Source organism: Colossoma macropomum, unplaced genomic scaffold (genome assembly GCF_904425465.1).
Source record: "Colossoma macropomum unplaced genomic scaffold, Colossoma_macropomum, whole genome shotgun sequence".
Taxonomy (NCBI): Eukaryota; Metazoa; Chordata; class Actinopteri; order Characiformes; family Serrasalmidae; genus Colossoma; species Colossoma macropomum.
In genome coordinates, this window is record NW_023494786.1 from 14,629,220 (window position 1) to 14,654,349 (window position 25,130).

General features: G+C 39.6%; 2 protein-coding genes across 3 annotated transcripts in view; one reads left to right on the forward strand and one right to left on the reverse strand.

Annotated features, from left to right (window-relative positions):
* Positions 1-22,091, forward strand: part of smtnl (smoothelin, like) — a 32,400-nt gene extending 10,309 nt beyond the window's left edge. For both annotated transcript variants that reach the window (XM_036561626.1, XM_036561617.1), the window contains exons 3-10: positions 13,338-13,419; positions 14,384-14,641; positions 14,734-14,796; positions 15,101-15,173; positions 15,352-15,495; positions 15,630-15,753; positions 19,219-19,370; positions 21,098-22,091. In XM_036561626.1, coding sequence (XP_036417519.1) covers positions 13,338-13,419; positions 14,384-14,641; positions 14,734-14,796; positions 15,101-15,173; positions 15,352-15,495; positions 15,630-15,753; positions 19,219-19,370; positions 21,098-21,224 — 1,023 coding nt within the window. In that variant the 3' untranslated portion in view covers positions 21,225-22,091. The remainder of the gene's footprint in view (positions 1-13,337; positions 13,420-14,383; positions 14,642-14,733; positions 14,797-15,100; positions 15,174-15,351; positions 15,496-15,629; positions 15,754-19,218; positions 19,371-21,097) is intronic.
* Positions 22,092-22,175: 84 nt separating this feature from the next.
* On the reverse strand, positions 22,176-24,840 carry tmem199 (transmembrane protein 199). Its single transcript, XM_036561663.1, has 7 exons — positions 24,493-24,840; positions 24,044-24,240; positions 23,590-23,663; positions 23,378-23,467; positions 23,198-23,240; positions 22,998-23,110; positions 22,176-22,723 (listed from the first exon to the last, which is right to left on the reverse strand). The coding sequence occupies exons 2-7, from the start codon at positions 24,213-24,215 to the stop codon at positions 22,628-22,630; spliced, it is 588 nt and encodes a 195-aa protein (XP_036417556.1). The 5' UTR covers positions 24,216-24,240; positions 24,493-24,840; the 3' UTR covers positions 22,176-22,627.
* Between the last annotated feature and the right edge of the window lie 290 nt (positions 24,841-25,130).

The window sequence follows — 25,130 nt, forward strand, 5'->3', positions numbered from 1 at the left end:
ATAATTGTCTTTTCTAATGAATTGGTTCTTCTTACGATATGTCCAAAATAAGAGTTTGGTTATCTGGGTTTAGAGTGGGAGGTGAAGCTTGAAGCATCCATTTGTTTGTTTGGTAACTCTTTACTGTAGGGCAGTGTTCATAAGGCTACATGACATTTACATAAAATCTATGCCAGGTGACGTGTATCTTTTTTCTGATATGAAGTTGTGCCATGACACTTGCTGATACATGTGTCCTTTAAGTAAAGTGAATTTTATTTTACTATTTATAAGATTTAAGCTCACATCATCGGCATTATGACTCTGTAACTAAAGTATATCACAGTGACATGATGCTGATGATGTGAGCTTAAATTTTAACACTGCAGAAATAGAATTTAACCCCTGAAAATCCCAGGCTTATTTTCATACTAAGACTTATTATTCAGTAATTACAGTGACTTCAATGTAAACTGGCTGAGCTATTCTTAGGTTATAGAAATGTGTAATATTAATTAATTAATATTAATATTAATAATTTTTGGGCCCGCTGGTGGGTCGTGGCCATTTAAGGCGGTTAAATTGACAAACACAAATGATCATCTTTATTTTACAGACATTTGTTTTTATTTTAATGGTTGTGACTTATTTTATGGTAAAATACTGTATTTCAGAATAACTAGTCAAACTAGAGAAAGTGTTGAATTACAATAAAAGGCAGTATTTCTAAGAAATTAAAAGACTGTAATTTTACAGTTTTTTTTACCATCATCAACAAAACAGACATTTACTCTAAATGAACAGGTTTTGTCTTGCAACCCTGCTGCTTGACTTTTTATCGTTTTGTTTTGTTTTTTTACAGATTTTTTTTTATAGCAGTGTATGTTTCATATACCCTTCTGAACACTGCCCTACAGTGTTACTGGTTTTTTCCTTCACCTCTTAAAAGTCATCACCAACACCAAAGTTCAAAAGCATCAATATTTCTCCTGGCCTGGACAGTTTTAATCTTTGTTTGTAGAGACACATCAGTACATTTGAGGATCTTTTCAAGTTCCTTCATCTTTGCTCTGCTGAGGGCCAATCTGTGTCATATTTCTTGATTGCTGAATCCTTTGTTTTTAATAATTGATCCAAGCTGGCAAAGGCTGTCCACCAGTTCAACATCTTCACCACCAATAGCCAAATTACAGCCACACAGTTATTACCAAAAGTAAAAAACACAAAATCGATGTAATACATTTTATTCATGTAAAAATAATCAAGTGAATCCAATGCACCACTGTTTTTTCAGTGTGATTGCAAACATGCGATTATTCCATTATCCCCATTAGGAAAGGCTGATAATGCCTGCAAGGCTTCAAAATCATACATTTAAACTCCACACCTGGTTATGAATATCAGAGTTTTATAGGCTTTTTTTTTAAGTGTTACTCAGTCTTTCTCTCCCTCCTTGTGTATGTGTGTACATGTGTGTGTGGGTTTGAGTGTTTGTGATGTCCATGACATTTTAAGCCCTGCTGTGGAGATTCCCGGCCTGGTGCCAGCACTCTCACAATGGAACAGAGCATTTAATCTCCTCCTGTAGCCTGGCCTGGATCTCCATGTCCAACACAGACTCTTGGCAGAAGAGGAAGAATAGAACAAAAAGTGTAGCTGTGGCTATTAATACAAAGGAGTGGACAGCAGAGCCTGTAAGCACGTTTTTGTCTATTTTCGAGGCTAGTAGTTCTTTCAGGGCTAATTCACAGTGTCAGAACCAAGAAAACACTCCTGACTTTGTAGTCAGGAAAAAAGTTTTTTTTTTCTGTAACAAAAGTGATGTTTCATTTTTTGAAAGTGACAAAACCATTTACATGAATCAGCTACTTATAAGTAGTTACATATCGTCATATACACTTGTATGCAAAAGTATGGGTGCCCCTGGTCAATTGACCTGTTCTAAGTGTGTTCTCTGTAGATGATGTGTTACCTTATTTTAATGTAGAAAATCAACAAAACGTATTTTGACTGAATGTGTTCAAACTGTTGCATATGACTGTAAATACATTTTGGTTTTTATTTTTACAGCATTTGAATAGCAGCTTCTCTTCACATTAGAGATGGCTCGATACCACTTTTTCTTTTCTGATACTAATATTCAAACCTTGATTATTGGCCAAGACTGTTCCAATATTTTCATTAAAGACCACTAAGTTTTAAAATGAGCAAAGTCACCAGCAACCTTACACATAAGTTTTACATGTAATGTCATTAACAGTAAAATAGTGGTAAATCTGGGAATATTTGGCCTCACAACACCCTGCATGTACCTTTTGGCCAAGAATGGATCTTACAAATCACATTTTATGCCAAAACCTTTCCAAAGCTATTATAAAACAATGTCTCAGGCTTCAAGCAGCATATTCACAACTATGTCATGTGTTAGTTTACAGTGAGGTAGCTTTTAGGGTCATTAAATGCTCTGGATGTCGGGTTCCTTTCACCACCACTGCTCTGGTTCTGTAAGTTTCTCTATAACAGAGCATTTCACAGCAGTCCAAACTACTCTGAATGACTTTGTTTACATCTTAACGATTGAATTTAGCAGGCATTTTGAAAGATTGGTGGGACTGCTCCTTTTAAACCAACATTAAAAGTTAAGAAAACTTTTTTCTTAGCCTGAAAAGATACAGTTCTGGAGATTTAGAGGTTGGACAGTGATGTTCTGTGTAATGTATATTGGACATATGTTAGACCTCACGTCCACCAAATGTTTGTATAAAAACAAACGTGTGTGTGAGACAGAGAGAGAGAGAGTGTGAAAGAACAGGCTGTGGGTGAGGGGCTTTAGAGAAAGGCATTCGGCCGCTCCCATGCTGCCCCTGGCTGTCCTAATTACTTCCAGGCAATGCCATGTATTTTCATCTCCGTGGTTACAGGTTAATAATTCCCTGTTTATGGGGTGACCTCACTGCCCTGCAGACCTATTGTTCCTCCCCACCAAGAAGGTGTGTGGGTGTGTATGTGTGTGCGTGCATGTGCATACTCACATGCAGTCAGGCAGCAGAGCTCAGCTTTAGCCTAATACACTCCTGTTGAATAGATTAGAATCACCATACTCAGTAAAATAAACCAGTTTTGTTGCAGATACACAAAACCTCATCTGTCCAAAAAAGTTACTTTATAGGAGAAAGAAAAACATTCTTAACTTTCAATGTAAGTTAATGCAACAAGATTTTATTCTAAGTCACATGGGATCATTTCTAAAGCTCTATTTGTCATGAAATAATTTTGACACAGTGTAAACAGCAGCTGACATTTTCAAAACATGAAAATTGACAAAAACAGAGATACAAGTTTTTGACAGGTACCGACCACGACGATACATAAAATGATTCTGGTTTTATTATTATGAGAGTACTTATTACAACAGAACCTCATAGGTTTCAAATCAGTTATCTAATCTCAAAGCAGATAACATGACTAGAAATAACTGCAATTAGATATATTATGGATATATTATTTGTCATTTAGTAACTTTTTTTGCTGCTATTCTGAATAAACCATCTAAAATACCTTCTGGTATATAGAATGTAATATAATAGTAACTTAGCTGGATATTTTTAAAGCTGATTATTGTTAAATAAAATAGCAACTATCATTACAACCTTTCAAGCAGTAGTCTATAACCTTACACTATGATTATTTTTATTAATACTGGAAGAACAGAGAGCTGGACTTTAAGACTTCCTCCAGCCATTGTCCTTCTACCATATATCTTGGTTGCCCTTGTGTCTGCCGGCAGGGCCAGAGGGCAAGGCTGGGCTGAGATTTTCTGCAGCTGGTGGTTTGAAACCCTAAACCAGACTCAAGCTCTTAGATCTCGGGTGCCAACTGCTGTGCAGTCATGGAAAGATGGCCTGACCCCCCACCTCTATCCAGCCCCCTCTCACTCCAGTGTCCTCAGCCCCAGGCACTGTGCCTGACCCTCGCCTCTGCCCTGTCCCACCCGTCCAAAGGTGGGGCTGCAGAGATAGTGTTTGAGCATCCTGTTGCAGTCGTCACCTATTCCACTGAAAATCAAAGCCTCTCAATGCCTTATCACGACCTTTTAAAATGATGGTTTGGCCAAAAATGAAATGCACACTATTGGTTCCTTTCCCCCAAACATAGTCAGTCAACCAAGGTTTGTTTGGTGTCTAAAGTTTATTTCTCTATTTTTGCGCTGGGGTTACGAGACTAATAGAGCTAATAAGTAATGGAAGCCTATAGCCACCAGTTTAGCATACTGCTAATTGCAATGCTAAATCATCACACTCTTACCATGTTACATGCATGCCTTACAAGCTAAGATAGAACTGCCGCAAACATTATGATGTGACATGAGAAAGTGAATGTACACCACCGTTAACTCGGTGTGAACACACCGCTACGAATCCCAAAAGCATTACTGTAGAATAAATAAAGTTTACTAGCAAACTGAATATGTCTATATAATGTTCTGCTATATAATAGCATACAATTTATGTTCATGATCATATGACAAACAAGTTAAAAAAGTGGGATGTCCCATGATTTATTTCATCATGGTACAAGTTGTGCTACCACTGAAGAGTAATGTTGCACTTTAATTAAAATGGGCAACACATTATGGCCAGTTTGAGCCTTGCAAGGTTTCTGACTCACAGCTGCTCACATTTCAAAATAATGGCCCAAACAAGTCTCTGCATAATTACTCCTAAAACACTGGGATCAAATCCTTCATATGAAGGCTGCATTGCATGTAGCTGTCAGGCAGACAAACTATTAGGCTATCAAAGGCTCGTGAGTGATTGGGGGTGGGCCAGGGTCGGCCGGAGCATCTACTGCCACATTCCTCAGCCAATTGCTGTGCTTCCAAAGCACATTCACAGAGTGCTCAGCACAATTACGTACTTTGTAATTAAGGTCCTAATAGCTGGCAGATTAATTTTGATATATGTGGCTGTTTTGTTCATCTGACACTTCCATCACACCAGTCAGCCTTTCATACCGGTCAAACTTTAGCTCAGTTCATTATGGCTGGCAAGGACTCTCCACTCAAACCCAGGTGTGCACTAACCAACAGAACCATGGTCAGCTAAAGATCGTGGGGAATCAGTCCACTTTCAAGTAAACTCTCCAGTTCAGTTTGTTCCTTGTGGGTATGCATTTTTATGATGGACCACACCAAATGAGAGAATGAAACACCAGAGCATGCTTTTCTTAGTGCTGTGCTGCCCACAAAATCTGTCTGTTTAACATTTGACTCTCAGACCAGGGATGTCACAAAATGCATGTTAATGTTAATTTTATTTGACATTGGGGTTGCAAGACAATACGTGCTGTTAATCATATACAGATTTCATGTTATAAAATACCACAAATGGTTTCTATAGTTTTTTTAAACACAATCCATGATATTCCTAAAATAACAATTAAAAGACTCACGGAACTGGAAAAAACTGGTTTGGTTAAGCTACCTTGAATGAATCTGAAACTTAACTTCTTATTCCAGCTTCTTATTCAGGTTTTTGGTTTCTCCTTAAATGGTGCAGCAGTTACAGTCTGGCTCCCGAGGAAAATATGAATAAAAAGCTAACTTCAGCTTTGTCTACCTTGGATGCTCGATTAGCCAAGCTGTTTGACATGACAAGCAGAGAGAGTACGCTTTATCCTTGCATTTATCTCCTGTTTGGGAACTCTTTGGTTTCCTAGTTGAGTGTAATAATGATGTGCAAAGAGTGGTAGACTGAACCGTGACAGTGTGCCGACACTGAATACCCATGCTAATACCACAACTATGCAAACTCATTTGTAAAGACATCACTCAAACGTGTCAGTTCAGGAGGCATGCGAGGACAAAACAGCAGCTACTTCTCCATAAAGGATTCAAGCAGCCACAAAGTGCAGATTCTGAATGGACAGAATGTCACAGCGATGTTTATAGAGTCTGATTTGCACCAGTCCTCGGATGTAGAGAGTCCACATTAACTAGGAGTGATTGAGTCACATTTTAAAATCCTCTCTAAAAGTAGAACCACACTTTATATAGAAACATCAAATCAGATTGTAAGTGACCTTGTAATGCTTAGAGTGATAACAACACCATGTAATATGTATGTTATAACATGTAATATACATCTTGAACTTTATTTTATACTATTTGTATTAATTTTATGTGTTGTAGGAAAAGTGACTTGCACCAGTTATCCTTTTAACAATTGTTGTTGTCTTTTTGGGTTGGAAAATACCAATAAATAATAAAAAAATAAATGAACATGAAAATTATGTTAACATTTTTTTTCTTATTCTGTATCAAAAATGTATTGCATGATGATGCGAATACAGCAATATGTGTTGTATCATATTGTGCAATTAGCAATACAATACCCTCCTATTATAGATGCTCATTTTATTCTTGCAGCATGAGCTGTACAAATAATGACAGATAAGCAATAGAAGCATTTGATTTTGCCACATGGATGGCAAAACACATTTTTGATAGGATTGGCAGGTATCGGCAACCTAATTGGTTAAATTCAAACTGGCACACGATCAAACCAATCAATCATAAAGAAGCAGAGATCAAGTACTGTGTGTTTTAATTAATCTAATCTGGATTTTGTACTGTAATAGGCTTGTGAAAGCTACAATAAAAATATGTCTTTCTTTTGTGGCATTAATTCATGTAAACAGTAACAGGGAGCTTATATCTCCACTAAATTTCTGACTAGTCAAAAAACACCCATGTGCGGCCTTTGGGAAACAAGCTAAAAGCAGCCTTAGTGGCCTAGTTTGCCTATATGCATATATTTGTGTGTATGTTTACTTTATTTTGATGGTCTCCTATAGCTTATCTACAAATTGTCAAACTATCTAGTGAAACTCAAGGGAGTAAACGTTGTTAGAATTACTTTAAGACCAAGGTTAGGGTTGAGTTTAGGTGTAGGTTTGGATTGAGGTTAACCTCTAAGAATTAGAATGAGTGTTTAGTGAGTGTTGTTCAGCTGAATGTCCCAGTGAGAGGCAGCATGCTCTTTTCCTCTGCCTCTCTCCAGGCTGCTTCTACATAGCTTCTTCCTCTGGAGGGAGAAATTGCAGGCTTCTTGTCCTTTGAAGAACAGGTGTTTGGGCCTCTTTCCCCACATAGACGCAAGTTCCAGGAGGAAATTACAGAGCAAAGACCCTTGCAGGCCCCTATGATGAGTGTCTTCTCATTGCCTGTCTCTGTAAGCTGCTTTATGAGCGCTAGATCCCACTGACTTTCCATTAACAGCAACAAGAGGGACAGTAAAAGTCAAACTACCGTTGGCCTGTACTGTTCCACAAATGTTACAAAGCATTTCATTCTTATTCCATTCATGCTGAAGTATGATTCATCTCCTCTTGAGAGATTTATGCCTTCCATAGAATCCACTCCTTTCATTTGCAGATCAGGCCTTGCCCTGGATCTATGTTAGGTGGAAAATATGAATAGTGCTATCACTGTGGCTTATGTATGCCAAAGCAGAGCTCTGTAGGAGCTTGCTATGTGTAGACCTGCATTTGCGGCACTATGTCTGTACGCACAGTTCGAGTGACAGGGGCTGGAATAACCCTAATTCAAGCCCCCAGAGCTCCTTCACATGCTGCTCATTGTAGCCGGTGTTCCATTCCACCGTCCTAAAGTTCCGCAAAGCTCAAATGTCAGAAGTGAGAATATCCACTCAGATAGGTCTAAGATCACAGCCTCCCCCATGTCCTTCATCAAAACGGGCATTCAGCTTCAGTCAACCTTTCCTTAGTCCGGCCTTGGAGCATAAGCCAAATAGTTTTCTATTTTCCAGCCAGTTCCATGCCTGCTCGGCCACTGTGTGCAGTCGCCTGTGCAGTTAGGTTCTCATTATATTCACCACCGAGGCTGCTGAGAGAATACGTCCACCATGAGCTTCTGATAATCCAAATAAATTCGTCTTGTTTGCACCCCAACATTTTTCAGGCAGTCAGCCAATGTAGGGGAATTCTGAGCGAGCTCACATGGGACAACTCTGACATTTAAACTCACATGAAAGCCTTTCTCCGAGGGGAGCCCATTGTCTCGCTCAGTACTCACTGTTCCCCTCTTATGATTGGGCTGTACACAGGAACTGCAAGAACACAGGAAACCTGGGTGCTTCTTTCCGCGTAGGGTGGAGACGGAGTCATTTTGCACGTACTTTACTGAAATAGGTTGAAATGACTGGGTTGAGAAGCCACTCAGGGCCAGTTTCTCTTGTAGAACAGGGCCTCTGGTCCATTTGTAGATATGAGCGCAAGCACAGCACAAAGTCTGCCTTGATTTAACGTTCAATTTACAAGATTTCAGCTAATCATGAAAACTTTACATAGCCCCAGCCACTAACTGCATGCTCATGAGGTGCAGGTTTTAAAAGGAGCAGCAAAACAGTGGAGCAAAAGCTTGCGACAAAATAGAAAATAAAAGCTCGGTGACAACAAGTGTTAATGAACAAAGTTTTTGGCACACCTCCCACATTTTGCAAGGCCCTCCCTGAAATGCAGATGCATAAAGAAGAGAAGTGCATTTTGCATCTTCCCATGCACACGGCCTATAAACTGCATATTTAGGCTTGTGTACCAGTTTCATACAGCCACAATGCGTCCAATTTGTACCTGAATCTGCTGCAAAAGACTTAGTACATCAGGCCTTCTGTCTTTACCTGATTAGGCCAGGGGTTTTCATTCTACAGAGTCTCTGAAGCTGGCTAACACTGAAACTTTCATTCAACTAGTTGCATGAAACATAACTTCCATGCAACTTCACAGTTACACAAAGCAACTGCTTGCATCACATTTGATTACTCCACAAGTTAGCCAAATTAGCAGTGCATTTATTTTCATACATTGTATTGTTTCACTATAGAAAGTAATTTGTGAAGTGTTTCTTTTTTGTCTTTGATGTATTTTTCCATCTATCATTGCCATCCTTATTTCCTCTATCTCTCTGTCAGTACTATATATCTGACTTTTTCATTTGTTTATCTATTAGCACTGCGGGTTAATCAAGGACCACATCTCATTTTCGTTATTTGGTCCCAAAGGAATTTGAGATCTCTGATTTGTGGAAAATTAGGGGGGTATAAAGAAAAGAAATTCTTTAGTCTATAGATTATGATAAAAGCAAGGAAACAAAGAAGATTAAATGCTGCCTCAAACAGCTGTTTAAAGAAAGTAAAAGATTAAAAGTCTCAGCTGGCTAGTTAAGTCAGCTAGTCACAGAAACATAGCTTCAAAAAACTCCCATTTGTTTGCTGTCATGGCTCAGGTAACTGACAAAAATGACTAACTTCACACAAACGGAGGATCTCCTTTTCAACCGCCCAGTAAATCATCTTCAGTTTTATTTTTTTGTCACCTGATCCAGTGAAATTAGTCTTTCAAAGTGTTGTTTGATGTGATCATGTGAAGCATTATCTTCATTTTGATTTCATGCAAACATGTTTGACGAAGTTGAGATGGTTGCAAATGTTGCAAGAGAGTTTCAAATGAGTTGCAGGATGCTTTACATTCTAATGTTGGCAGTCAGTTTTAGACTGATCCATAAAAAGAACTGATAAGCCAAATGAACCAGTGTGGAGAAGAACATTGTAGAACAATGTAAAAGGAAGAGAACACTGTAGAAACTGACACATGATGGCACATCGACCCGGCTATTCAGTTTGTTGGCGTCTGTTGGAGAATGATGAGATGTGCTCTGGGATTAAGCCGTGTCTGTGTCATAGCAGCTTTCACTGTATCTCTGAGAATCATCAGGAGACAAGAACAGCATTGTTCCCTGCGGGTTAGATTGTGGCTGGCTCCTCTCCTGAAATCTCTAGAGGAGCAGGAGAGCTGTGGCTCAGGGCTTTCCTTGTCTAATATCTCACCTCCCAGCTTCCTGCACATATTTTATTGCTCCCCGCTGCTGGTGTGATGACGCACTCTCTGAGACAGGAGGATTTGTTGTTCCTGGGGGAGAGAGACAACGCTTGTGTGGCTGTGCGGGAGAGTCGTGTATGTGTGTGTGCTAGGTATGGCTGGATTCCTCTTCAGCCTCTTCATTTAGCTCAGGTACCCTCTGCGCAGTGAGACACAGAAAAAACACAACAGATGTCTGTCCACCTTTCATCAGTCAACTGTCACAGCAGGACTGCATGAGTAGAGCTACAATGATTGGCATCTCATGACACTGATGTAACAAAGAGAATTTATACTTTGACGTGTCATTTACTTACAACCATTAATATATTACATACAGATTGCAATGCACTACATTGTGTCTCCTAGAATTTTTTTTTAGACTGAGTGGTCGACCCTTCGAAGCTACCATTTCTGTCATGTGTACTTTGTGTCATCACAAACATGCAGGGTGCGTTTTTTTTTTTAATGCAGTGAAATATATACTGCTTACAACACAGTCTACATTCTCTATACATTTATTATCAAGAAGGGCAACTGTGATTGACTAGGAGCTCATTTATAATCCGTTAGATTGCATCATACGAATGTGTGGCTGAATGCTTTACATTTCATACTGAGCCAAAAAAGAAATCACACATAGTCCTATAGAAATATAGAATAAAAATAGGGTTAATAGTTCCTTAAACTAACAGAAAATACTGTTTGAACTGCCTATAAAACAGCCTAAATACATCTTGATTACCTACAAACAGGGGGCTTACCCTGATTTCACTTGTCGATTAAACAAGAAAGATGCAACACTACACTCGAGTTTCATGTCTTTTATTAGCCCCAGTGAGAAGATATAGCATCATATTTCAATTAAACCAAACCAAAGTAATATTTCAGTTTGCAGAAAAACTTTCTTTCTTTCTTTAAGGACCAAAAAATTCTATGATAAAAGACTACTGTGGCTAGATGCTGTAAGACTACAGTCTGCTCCACCAGTTTAAGCCACACACCTCTATATCACACTCATATATCAGAGATTGGATCAGCACCAGACTTGGGATCAGAATTTAGTGCTTCTTTATGTTTGAAAATAAGTCAATAATTTTACTTTAGCTAAAAATGAGCTCATACCACCTAAAACAAATGTAATGAAGCAGATGTTAGCCTGTCAGTTACATCTTAAAGTTTGTAAGTTATCTCAGCTGGGTGGAACGTAAGGGTGTGTAAAGAGAACTAAAGGAAGTGTTGGGGGTAGACTGGCTTCTGTTGTGTTGCTGCCCCATAAAAGAGAAATCCCTTGCTGCTTTAAATGATAGTGACACAGTGACAGGGTCAAAGGGAGAGGAAACATCAAAAGACACAGTCAGTCGACTAGTCAATTGATTGATTGAAGTTAATCCAGGAGTGTCACAGAATTTAGTGTCTTCCCACTTCTAACACTCTGATTTCAACTACCAAAAGCCTTGCTAATGAGTAGATGAGTTGAATCATGTAGAATGCCAAACTTTGCAATGCAATCATAGAAATAAATGTTAGTTACATGAGCCTGCATGGTGGCTCTACTAGTGAGGGCGCTCTACCTCTACTGACCTGTGAGGCTACTCTGGACAGGGCACGTGTCAGCAGTGCTCCCTCTGAGGGGAACGCTGCATGACTCACCACTCCCACCCTGAAAGTTTCCACGGCTAGAGCCCTGTCATGTCGATGTGGGCCACAGCCAGAGAGCTACGTGTTCGGCCAGGGAACTGGAGCTGCGTGATTTTCATGGTTGAGTGGTGGATTCTGTCTCCCCCTATCTCCCAGTGGGATGGCCAGCTGCTTGAGCCCCTCGCCCCTCCGCAATGCAAACCCCTCCAGCATACCTTCAGGCTGACGTCACCTGGCCTCTCCTCCATGGGCTCAATTACCTCCCCACATCTCACTCTCAGGAATTCACTTTTCTTTTTACTGCGGCTGTGTGTGTGTGGGACTACACAGCTTATTTTTATATTCCTGGCGCATGATTACATGCTCAGTTTTTACACCCCCCTGTGTCTGTTTGTGCTTGTCCGTGCCTGTGAGAGGGTGCGAGTGAAGAAGTAAGCAAGTTCCCAGAAAAGCTGAAAGAGGTTTTCCTCATTAGTCAGGTCTGCTGTGCAGTGATGAAGAGGGTTTATGCTGTGATATCGATCAGTCTTGTAGGAATGAGCTTATTTAAGCACTTAGGTTATCCATGGTGACTGATGACTGCGCACAAGGTTCGGATGGAATGAGAGCCAAGTTTCATTTGATTCAAGAAAGGCAGCTCACTGCTATTTCTACTAGAGGCAAAAGTCTTATGTGATTACCATTTGGCAGTTGAAGACTTTGGAGAAGGGGGATAGGCCTGTAACCTTTATGTGCTGCACACTCATGGGCTTCAAGGCCATTGATATCAACAGGGTCTATTTTTGCTGTGTTGGCAGCAGCAGATGGTTCTGTATTTGGGACACATTGAATAGTGCATGAGAGTTCACTATTAAGGGTTACAGCAGACTGGATGGAACAAACATTTGAAGCCACAAAGCATCCAGCACTGTGATTTAAGATTAAAGGAGGCTGATGGTGAAAGTGGCAGATAGGCTGCCCTAGTAGTCCTGATAGGGAAAGCATAAATCTGGTTGTCAGGATAGACTGATTAGATTACATCACTCACCCATCATTTGGAGTACTCTAGGAGATGAGATCCCAGTTCTAGAGAACATGGAGCCTCACAGGAATGTAAGGCTCTTTCATCTCACTGATTAGGCCTTATTGGATGATTGCATCAAATGTCATGTGTTCCTTAGTCTATTCGAGTGTTTCTTCTTAGAGCCATGAAAAATCTTCAGCATAATTTATCTCATGGAGATGCATAAACAGACAGGATCATGTTACTCTTGGGGGTTCTTTCATTTACAAATCTTACAATATCCAATTCCAACTGACTGCTATAAAAACTAATGACCATAGCTCTTAGTGGTTGGTGTAGCATAGTGCATAATACAACTTGGAGCACTTCTCTAGGTCCATTCATAATGAAATTCTCACAAAGTGTAAAGGGCAGCCACTGTGCTAATGTAGAAAAATGAGAATTGAAATAAATGGAGATAAATGGAGTTGGTTTTTTGGACAGCTATGATATGTTCATCACTGTGCTGCCAGATGGGCGTATGGCAACGACTTTGTCAGCTGTTTGGCCTTGTTTTTGGAATAGCACAGGAGCTAAGCCAAGAGACTGAGACAGACTCAGTGTTTACCTATCCAAATGACCTAGGGCTAAAACAGGGCCAAAGAAACAAAACAAATGAATAATAAACTATGCAAATATATTGGTCAAGTACATTTTTGTTAGGCTTGCCTGTCAGCCGTTTGAACCTAAGCATAGATAATATGAGAAGTTAAATATGTGGTGTGCTTATGTCTTGTAGAGTGTTGAACGTGAGGAACCCATTGAGGTGGATCCAGCTCCAGCCCAAACTGGCCTTGAAAATGGACATGCATCCACAGCAGGTAACACTTTATGGCTAATTACACTCTACACTCTTTCTGAGTGGTTCTTAGGTTGGAGGTATAGTCCTAGAAAAAAACATAATTGAGATTGAGAACCTCTACACTAAATGGAGGTCCTTCAAACTTCAAATATTATTGACACACATTTCATTTACTAAAAGATTGTTTAAAGAATCATCCACTGAAAGGTTGGTGAAAATATGGTTCTTCTATGGCTTCGCTCCAAAGAACAGCTTTTGGCACATTTAGTTATTAGTGGTAATGCTTATGGGACAAATCAGCACAGAACTTACTTCCAGGTGGATAATGCAGGTAGTGCTACATTGGTATAACAGGATTTTGCACTAGTTCTGAGAGTAGGTCTGCAAGTAATATCTGATAGATTATATCATTAAAATGTTCAAAAATGCTAAAGTCATTCAAATAACTGACACTTTTATGTAACCTTGCACTACTGTGAGGAAACAAATATTTGTTTATCAGGCTAAATGCTTGTTTGTCACTAGCACTATGCAGTTGCCAGCTCTTTGGAGATAAGCACAGCTGTCAGGACTTAATTCTTAACAATCGGATTTGAGGCAACAACAATTGTAACTCCAGATTTCCCACTGCTCTGGATTGCTAGCTCTCACAGTTCCGTGTATTTCCTACATTAAATGAAGTGTGAAGGCTAGCAAGCTGTCCACAGCAGAAGGAAATTCATTCAGATTGCACTGGGCTTTAAGAATAGGAAAAACTTCAGTCTAACCCATCATGTACTTGGTAACACTTGACATTACAGCCAACATTTTGGTCCAGTCTGTTTATTTTGTATATACTGTTTCTTAACATGAGTTGCTTCCAACACTGACTGGATGCAGGTTATCCACCTGGAAGTACAGCCAATCTTTATGTTGACAAACATTCTGATTTGGTATGTAGTTATTCACCTACGTGTGTTGTTACCCTGCATCTTTCTTATCAGAAAACTCTACCGTGCCTTTAAGAGAGAGTCCTCCCCCCATTGGGGTGCCGCAGCGAAACTCTTCCCCAGTATCTATGGCGATGCCACACTTGCCAATCACTGCAACCACCAAAGTAGCAGACTCTCCAGCCCTGAAGGGTCCTGAGTCACCAAGTAGTCCAATGCAGTCAGCTCCTTCAAATGTCACAGATACGCAATCAGACAGCCAGACAGACACCAGTGACAACCAGCCACAACTTGAATCTCCTATTCATGCAGGTAAATATGTCACATACAGTCATCACGATTTATAGATGTGGTGAATCACCCTCTTCTTAATCCAACTCTGGGTGCCTGGCTTGTTCTTCTAGTTTCATCTGTGAAAACATGGACTCCAAGTCCTGTGAGGACCATGGGCTCCCCACGGCTCAACGGTAAAGCCAATCCTCTCTTAAGGCCTTTGTCTTCACATGAATCATAAATTCAAGATGTTTGCACAAACCATTAGTCTCAGTGACTGTGTTTAGGCATCAAATAGCTTCCCTTCCACCTGATTGAATGTGTGGGTTTAGGCATGTGATTGATGTGTTTACGGAAATGACTGCTTTGTTATCTGTATATGTAAAGAGGTGAAAAGATTTGACTGTTTACTGTTTTGACTTTAAGAACAAAGGTATTGACTGATGTTCATGTGAAAAAATGCCTGCCTAACTGAAACCTATATAAATCCCTCTGTAGAGAAAGTGTCTTCTTCTGCACCATCCAAGGCTTATTCGGGTTACTCAGGCCTCAACCAGCACAACACAGACAGGTTAGTCAAATCAAACGACTGTTTACCACACATTCAAATACTGTATTCTCTTTTGGACAACAAGGCAAGCACAGTTCTCCAGTGCAGAGAAATATAAACCCGCAAAAGGACTGAACCATCTAATAGAACCACAATAAAGCTGTATTTTTGCTTACACTCCTTTGCCTCTGTGGATCAGGAATGTGGATATTCCAGGAGAGCTGTCCTTTGGCAGGGGCATTGAGCGCAGGCGGGAGCTTGTGAGGTCACAGACTCTTCCTCGCAGCCTTGGAGCCCAGGCGCGCAGATCCATTTTCGAGCGGCTAGACTCTGAGAACAACAGGTAGATCGTTTTTTTTCCCCCATTCTTCCCAATATGCTCATCTCAGGTTTATATCACTATGCTTGAAGCTGTTAAATATATCTGCCCTTTTCTCACTATTCTCTGTCCTTGTCTTGGTTAACTGTTTCTCTTAGTCGGCCCAAACCTGTGGACTCCAAACCCAAGCTGAAGCGCTCTCAGAGCTTTGGGGTGTCCAGCGCAAGCAGCATCAAGCAGATCCTGTTAGAGTGGTGTCGCTCCAAAACTATTGGATATCAGGTAAGGCATTAAACAGACATCTTGGTTCTTGGTTCCTAGAAACAGCTGGGCATGAGTGCATATAGTCAAAAGTCTACCAAAAAATAATCTTTTCAGATTGTAAATGATCTGGTCACAAATGTGCAGTTGGAGAGTCTAAGGGCTCACTTACATCTGTGAATCCACAAACATGTGTGTGCACTGTGAAAACATTCGTATAGGTGTCCGCCAACATACTGGGGAGCAGTGTTGCATTTATAGTAAAGAGAGAATGAATAGAAAAAGTACAGAATATGATTAAAATGTGTAAATACAAAGGGGAATTTAACTCAATTGATTTTTCCAAATTTATAATTCAATCGTTGAGGAAGTCACTCCGATATGAAAATGAATTGTAGAAAATAAGCTTTCTTTGGTTACTATATTGCCTTATAATGGCCCCTATGTATCTCTCTGCCAAGAATGTATTTAAAACATATATGTTTTAGGCCAAAAGCTTATCTCAAAACGATCATAAAACAATGTCTCAGACATCAGGCAGCACATTCATCATCATTTCATGTCATAACTTTCTTTGTGGTAGCTATTTGAGGCATTAAACACATCAGACACCTGGTTCCTATCACCACCACTGTGAACAATTCTGACTCAGTAGGCTTCTCTACAACAGAGCACCTCACATCAAACCACTCTGAATGGCTTTGTTCACATCTTAACCATTTAATTATGCACAACAAACGAACATGGAATTCCCCTCTGACACTTATTAACACTTTACAATCCCAGTTTTATTACATCCTAAAGCAGATTATTCAGTAGCTCTGAGAATTAAAGTGCATGTAGTTATTCTTGAGTTTTAGAGGTGTGCAGTCAATGTTTGGACCAGCCGCACAAGAATTCCTTCTAGGCCAGTCAGTCCTCAAACTGCACCATTTTGCTCTATATTTTTTCCCTTCATGATTCATGATATTTTCTGAGTCTCATTCCAAACCCAACGCTTCCCTGATGCACAGAAGATTTGCATGATGTGGAGTTAAAATTTGAAAGTGTGCACATTGGCTCCTCTGTTAGCCTCTGCAAGATTTACATTTACAGCATTTGGCAGATGCTCTTATACAGAGCAACTTACAATTTGATCATTTTTACACAGGTAGGCAAAGGTAGTGTTAGGAGTCTTGCCCAAGGACTCTTATTGGTATAGTGTAGGGTGCTCACCCAGGTAGGGATTGAACCTCAGTCTATAGCGTAGAAGGCAGAGGTGTTACCCACTACACTATACCAACCACCAAGATACACCTGTCTCTTCTCTGCATCTCACAAATACATTTATGTGCATCTTTGTGCTTCTTTAAAAAAGTCTCTAATGCCTCTGAGAGTGTAAAGAAAGAAAATGTAGCTTCCTAACAAAGCAATAATGAGAAAAAGATGTAAAGGAAATTGAAATCTGCAGCTAGGAGTTTAGAGAACCTTTCATTGCCAGGTAGCAACATGAGGCTCAACGTGCTCTTAAGAATGAATTACAATTTACAGGCCTTGCGATACATTTATGGTACTGTCAAGTTTTAATATGTTGATTAATTGTATTTTTGTGTATGAGAGAAATAAAGTGTTGCTGAATGTTGGATGGGCAGTGTATGACTTGAACTACGCACAACCTCTCTATCACAGCTGTGCCAGTCATTCCATGTGGCTTTGATTAGAGACATTGCAGTCATGGTCAAGGCAAATTTAGAGGAGCAATAGAACAATGTAAGAATACAGAGCACCAGACCGGCAGATTCATAACGACTATGATGATGTTGATTTTCACACTGACAGATGGGGTTTTATTTGCCAGCTGAGGATGAGGACATAAGTGGTCTTAAATTACAGAGTCTGAGAGGCAGGAGGGGTGGACACAGACTATTTCAACATTTCCAGTCTGCTTTAAGCTTTATAATAGAGTTCAAGAGGATGACTAAATGCTACAAAACCACCTTTTCATTTTTTTGGTGATGCTATCAACTCCTAAGACAGCCAAAATTCATGCTTGGCAGATAATATAATATCACTCTATCGTAAAGTAAACCTCAGAAAGCTTTCAAATGTACTTTAGGTTACAGGTAGCCAACATAACAACTCTGCACACAAGAATCTCCTACAACAAATCATTCAAACTCTATGAACTGTCATATATAGAGTTAATACAATTTTTTTGTGTCTTCCCTGTTCCAACACATCGATTTAAACATCATGAAGAGTTTGTTCACTAGCTGAAGAGTCTAAGCTGTTATAGAGCTGGGAGATCATTAAATCTACAATCCAGCTCAGGGCTGGTTTATGGGCTAGCTCAGGGGTCAGCAACCTGATGTTAAGAAAGTCCATTTTATCCTTTCAACAAAAATCGAACCATCTTGAGCGCCACAACATTTTATGTCCATTTTACCATCTTGGCCTCAGGTATGCCTCAGTATGTGCTAATGTACTAGTACAGGCTAAAAATATGAATGAAAATGCAGCCTTACTTTGCTCTGCTTTAAGCTTTTGCTCAGCTATAGCCGCTTTTCTTGGAACTCCAGCCAGAAACTTTTCCGCAAAAGTAGAACAGTTTCTTGTAAAATGTCTCTCAACGTTCGACTTGTTACGAGGCTTAAGTCGGCTTCTCATTCACCAGCTTCTTGTTTGAATTTTCCTGTTCCGCCTTAAATGGTGCCTGTGGCGCCGGGATGTAACTGCTGCACCATTTAAGGTAGAACTTGAACAAGAAGCTGGTGAATGAGAAGCTGACTTCCGTTTCGCTACTTTTTACTATTTGACAGTTTCTCATTGCAGATTAAACGTATCAGGAAACCAGCTGAGTGCTTATAAATGCAAATAAGTCAATTCGTCTCCAAATTCTCGATGTTCATCTTAAATCTTTCTCTTTGCCGTTTTGTTAGCTACTAGCTAGGCGAGATGGTTGTCTGCATTGCTATGATGACCAGCAGTCTGCGTGCCAACGTTTAGGGTTAAAGGTCTTTGAATTAGCAGTTATAGGCTACATTAACTCCAGTGTTTAAGACCATTTATTGTTAAAACTGTGTTAGAACAATCAGCAGAGCTTTATTTTACTGCAAAGGAGGATTATTTTATTTTTACCTAGAATCTAATTCTGCTGTGGAGCCGCTGCTGACCCCTGGGCTAGCTGGGCTAGATGTGATGTTTGGCTTCCTAGCAGTAACATTGGCTATTTGGCTTCCTTCTACATTCGCCAGCTAGCAGAAAAAAAATCAAATAGCCCACCATCTGCCTCAAAGCCTTTGTAGTTTTTAAAAAGCTCCCCCCACTTTTAAAATATATAATCAGAAAGAGGTTTTCCTAGTCTGTAAAACAGAATATCTTGCTTTAGAGACTACAGTAGAATTGCTGTAGAAAGCAAATAAAGGCATGATTACCATAGATGTACTAATGGATACATTTATAATTTTAGCCAGTGTCCCTTTAATGCCAACATTCATTCTCCTACAGAACATCGACATCCAGAATTTTTCCTCCAGTTGGAGTGATGGAATGGCCTTCTGTGCCTTGGTGCACTCATTCTTCCCCACCGAGTTCGACTACAACGCCCTGTCCCCTGCTGACCGCAAGCACAACTTCGAACTGGCCTTCAGCACCGCAGAGTAAGTGGTTGCAACATCTACTACACTCTTCAGCTTTTACCATATCAGCATATTTCCTTGCATATTTCTCTGCTTCCACCATCATCTGGAAAGCATTACGTAGCGCCTCCATGTTCAAATTTGCCAGGGATAAAATGTACAGCCCCAGATAAACTCTTAATGAACCATATGAACTATGGAACGGGCTCAGAAAAAAATAGCAAACACATCATCTACTTGATATTCATGGTGTTAAAAGGCTAAATGAAGTGAAGACTGAGTGATGAGAAAGTTGACCTGAGCACAATCCTCAAGCTGCTCCTCTGGTTCAGACAGACCACATCATCTCTCAGTGTGGCATTGGAGATACTGTTACCGACTTTCCGATGCGTATGAGAACTTGGTGTCTGTAACTTAACCCACACTTTAAATCACCAAGGCAAGCCAACTGACCCTAGGCCTGTGCCCTGGACTCCCCTTCCCCACAACATGCGTTTTTCCACTACTACAGCCAGGACATCAATAAACCCTACAATTTCCTCTACACAGATACACATACAGCACTGTGTATACACTGAATTACCAGTTTATTAGGTACATATGTAGCAGTTGCATGTTTTACCTCCTTTTGCCTTCAGAATGGTATTATTTTGCCTGGGCATGGATTCCACAAGATGCTGGATATGTTGTGGAGGAATGCTGTACCACTTAGAAGCAGAATAACTGCAGTCTTGCTACAAACGCCCCTTTCTACCTCATCCCAAAGATGCTCAGCGCAGGAGTGGCCAGAACCCAATATATTTTGCTTATTTGAATCTTCTATAAGACATTTAATTTTCTTAATTTGAAGCTTGTGACAGACATATTAGTATATTTTACCTTGTAGCAGTTACACTGATTCTTTCAGTAGAGAGGCCTGGTATAGAGCGGCTGCTGCTGTTTTCCATTTCTAACAACCCACTGATTAGGCTGCTGCTCATATTCACAAACAGTGACATATCTAGAACTTCTAGAAGGCCAAGAGTGATGTTTCTTCCACACAAAATTGGTGTGACTGATTCCTCTGTCACTTTGTAATTATGCGTTAGGCCTTCTCCTCAGTTCTTTAAGTCCCAACCAACAGGAGAGCTCGCTGAGCCGTATCTACCTAGATACTGTGGAGAAAAACAATTCCTGATTGACCAGTTTTCTGCTGGGCCTCTGAAGAATTTAAGCCTTTTGTTTACCTGCTGAACTTGCCAATGAAACACGAGTAGTACTGTAATACTTGCAGGATTTAAGTACAAGCATGAATATACTGAATAAAAATGAACAAAAAATTGCAGACATGTATCTTTCAGTTTTCAGAAATCATGAGGCCTTCTCTGGAGGCTTAGAAGGCCCTGAGAAGGCCCCCCAGTTTCTTTCTGCTCTGTAATTTTGTTCTGGAACTGGGCCTAAACAGCTTTTTAAGAAAAGCTAGAAGCAGCATGTCTAATGTGATGTCACATTCAGGGTCACTGAGTTCACTTGTTGGAATGCTAAAAGCTAGAAATGCTGACATTTAAACCACAAAGTACAATCATATGATGTTGGAGTGAACAACGTGTGTGGAAGTATGGGCTGTAGTTAATAAAATAATCAAAGCTTAGTGTATTCTGTTTATTTATATGCATATTCTGTGTAGAAAAGAACCATAAACCATGTCAAATGTGTACACTCATCATTAAGCTTAGCTTAACTTCTCTCTTCCTATCCAACTTTTCCAGGAAGATGGCTGGCTGTGACAGACTCATCGAGGTGGAGGACATGATGGTGATGGGCAGAAAACCAGACCCCATGTGTGTCTTTACCTACGTCCAATCTCTGTACAACCACCTGCGCAAGTTTGAGTGAGCCATTGCGCCATCACAGAATGCTTGAGACTTTTTAAATTCAGCAACGGCTGAAAAGTGCAACACTGCCCCCTGCTGGACTGGATACAAGTCTAGTTCAGGATATCATGAGGTGAAAAGGTGCCAAATAAGGAAGAACACTAGTGTTATTTTCTCCTATTAAAAAATATGGTTGTATTTTTGTCAAGAAAGGCCACTATTTATTTCATGTCCATGTAACTGTTTGTGCTGTTTGAGTTTGGGATACAGATGGATGCTGTACACTCTGACAAATCATCACAGAGGACACAGATATTGAAGGAAATTTCACCTGAAATGAGATGCCAGCTAGTAGACTGCAAAAACAGAAACATTGTTTAATCTTTATAGTCATATACATTGTTATGTACAGATAAAATGGTACAGTATATTCTTAGACTTGAGACACGTCACATTTTTTTTTTATTTGCCAGGTTTTTTCTATTTATCTTTGTCATTGTTATGAGTGTGGTTTCAAGTACAAGCATAGGTTTGTCAGATTTTGTTTTTCCATTACATCTGTAGTGCATCACCCCAGCCTGCCTAAAGCTTACCTCTTAACACCATGCACAGCAAATTGTCTTCTCATCTAACGGCGCACGTTAGTAATACTTCTGTAAATCTGATGAGAATAAAGCTGGATCCACAGCAGTGGACTCTGCATGGTAAGTGAGAAGTGAAGCTTTGTTTATTGTTGTGCATTTTCTTGTTTCATGGTGAAAAAGTACATTACTCTTTCTGGGGTTACATGTATCATATTAAACAATGAGCACAATTTGCTTTAATGTCATGCTTTTGTCATCAAACTGAAACAAAAATAATTCAAACACATCTGTAAGGGACACACTGACAAATAAACAAAACTAATCCGACATTTTGGATTTCAGAACCACAAACGGGTTGGTTTCTCTACCTGAAATAAACAATGAAATGATCAGAGTTCAGTATTTAATTCAGTCCAGATGCTAAAATATGATAATTTACATTTAACAGACATTTAGATGCACATCAGATCAGGCAACACAGTCACACTTCATTATCTAGGACCATTAACCAGTAACTGTGTACCAGTAATTGTATTACTTTATGCCAACATATAAACACATAAATCAAGCATACATTATAACAATGACCAAAGCACAAAAATCATCTTATTTACACTACCTGGATTTATAATCCATCTTTAATCCATCCTTGTAGTGGGAAAATGATTTTTATTTTGAAAAAGACACACATCCCAATGACGTCCAAGACTGTGATTGAAAACAGTCCATAAATTAAAATGACCAGACGTGACGGGATTACTTTTAAGGAAATGGTCCCTGATGATGTTGCTGGAATAGGATCCACTGGCCAGTGCATAAGTCCTTTAATTCTTGCCAGCTGTTAAGGCTCTCCCAAGTCACCTTCCATAGTCCGAACTAGGACATAAAGCTCTGCTAGTCCGACTACAGAGGCCGCAATCACTGCGGAAATAATTCTCTGAAAAGGAAAAAGGTAAACCTTTGTTATTATCACAACATAGAACAACAACAACAGATAGGTATTATAGGTTTAGAAAATTAATAAATTGATTGATTTTGCAAAAACCTTCTTTTACAATTAGAAAAATTCTAAAAGGAACTTAAAAACAAACAAGAAACACCATATGAAGAAAACGTTTTCTGTAAAAATGACATTTTAAGACATTTAAAACATTATTAATGTACACGGACTATTTACTGATATTACATAGACACACACACATATACCGTACCGCTGCTGTCTCTGTGAAGACATACTGGCTTCCCATATAGGCACAAGCGAAGGCAGCAACCACCGTTACAAGGAAGTTGAACACAGTAACAACAACTGCTTTGACAGAACGCACTGTAAGACATAAATATGAATAATGATGAGAATTCAGAAAAGGAGCTCATGACAACAGAAGAGTAAAAAACAATAGGATTTGCTGACCTTGTCTTCCAAAGTCTGCTAGGGTTCCATGATTGTTCATTTCCTGTTAACAGAAAAATACATGGTTGTAAATTATGTAGGCACACACCATATGTAGTAGATCAGAATGACACTGCAAGGCATACAATAACGTACCACGTTAATGTTTCCTTGATTAGAATACAGAAAAGCAGCTCTTACCTGAGGATTTACATTCCGCGTGATTCTCATATATTCTTCATTGGCCAGTTTTGCTTTAATCTTCTCTAGACGAGCTACCAACTCAGGGTTCTGCTCAAAGTGATCAGAGGTGGAGATAAAATCCACAATGTTAAAAGTCAGATTTTATTACTAAAACCACAATGTAGTCACACCAATTTTGTACAAATTCAGTGTACCCTATTTTCACTCACTCTTGGAGGCAGTTCGACCTTTGGCAGGTAAAGTGTGCTGTCTTCCAGTAGCTCATGAAGATAGACTGGATACCCTGTGGATAAATAAGATCTGCATCACACGTTTTATCTTATTATCATTTCACTATACACACACACACACACACACACACACACACACACACACATATATACATACATACATACATACATACATACATACACACACATACATATATATAAATGAAGCTGCCATTTTAGAGATACTTGTTTTTTTCAGACAGCGTTGATAAATCTTGTGCTTTTACATTATAATTAGCATGTGGAACAACCTAAATGTAACTCTATAGCTATGATGTAGTAACACATTATAAAATAAGTTACATACACAGCTAGACAAAAACTACATCAACAGTATAGTTAAACGAACAGGTAAGTGATGTGTTCAAATACATTCTAGTTCTTCTGTTCTTACCATTTTCCTGAAGAAGTTTCTGTAGTTTTCTTGCTGCCTTAAATGACATTGTTGATTGATCTTTGAGAGCTCCTAGCTGTTCGAACAGCTGCGGTGAGGGAGAGGATTCTCCCTCCAACAAGTCCTTCAGTTTCTCATGAAATTTTGGACCAAGTGTAAATGAAGAGGCCATGGTGTTCAGCAGAATCTGTGTAAACCTGCGTGTGGATGGACAAACAACATTAACTCAACCCATTAACTCATTAACATAACCCAAAGTATTATAATACTGGACAGCTCTGCTGAACATAGCGTATAACACAATAATATAAATATACTGAATTAGAGTATATATGTCGTTCCACATAAATACTGCAGTGCAGTGCAGTGCAGTGCAGTATCTATGCAGAAACCGCCGGTTATATCTCCTTCATCATATCTGCTGAGTTATAAACGTTAAAGCCAGTTACCAAAACACACAGGAGCTCCGTCAGCTGACTGGGCGAGTAGTGATGACGTCTGACGCGCTTGAAGCGCCTGACGCGATTTATGCCGCGTTCAAGACGCTCAGTGGAAAATCTGATTTCTCACTTAACATCCTGACAAGCGGAGAGTTTCTGTTTTCCAGCAAGGAGAATGCGCTGATAATACTTTTTTGTCTTCTTTTACTCCGCCTCCAGCCTCAGACTGTGAAGATAGTGGCAGATGTCCTGATTGGCTTATTAACCTAAAGTTCCTGAAAACCTCAAAAAGAGACAGATTTGGAGCTCATATACACAGGAATCGTGCTCAGTAATCACAAACTAAAAGCAAACTTGTAAATATACCATTCTGAAACAACCTGAACAAGTCGTTTCCTTTCTTTCTCTTGTAACTACCGTTACTGAACCAGATACACAATAAGCACTGTTTTTATGAATGTTTACTTCTGTGCGAATTGCGAGCGCAACATTCGTTTAATTTCTCTGAATCGGAATCTCAAATGTCTCTCTACTCCCTATATATTATATACGTGCACTGCGTAAGTCATGAAACTAAGGTTTCTACACTCAAATAGTACACTTGATGGGAAAAAGGGAGCGCTGCAACCTCTGGCTGAATCACAAAT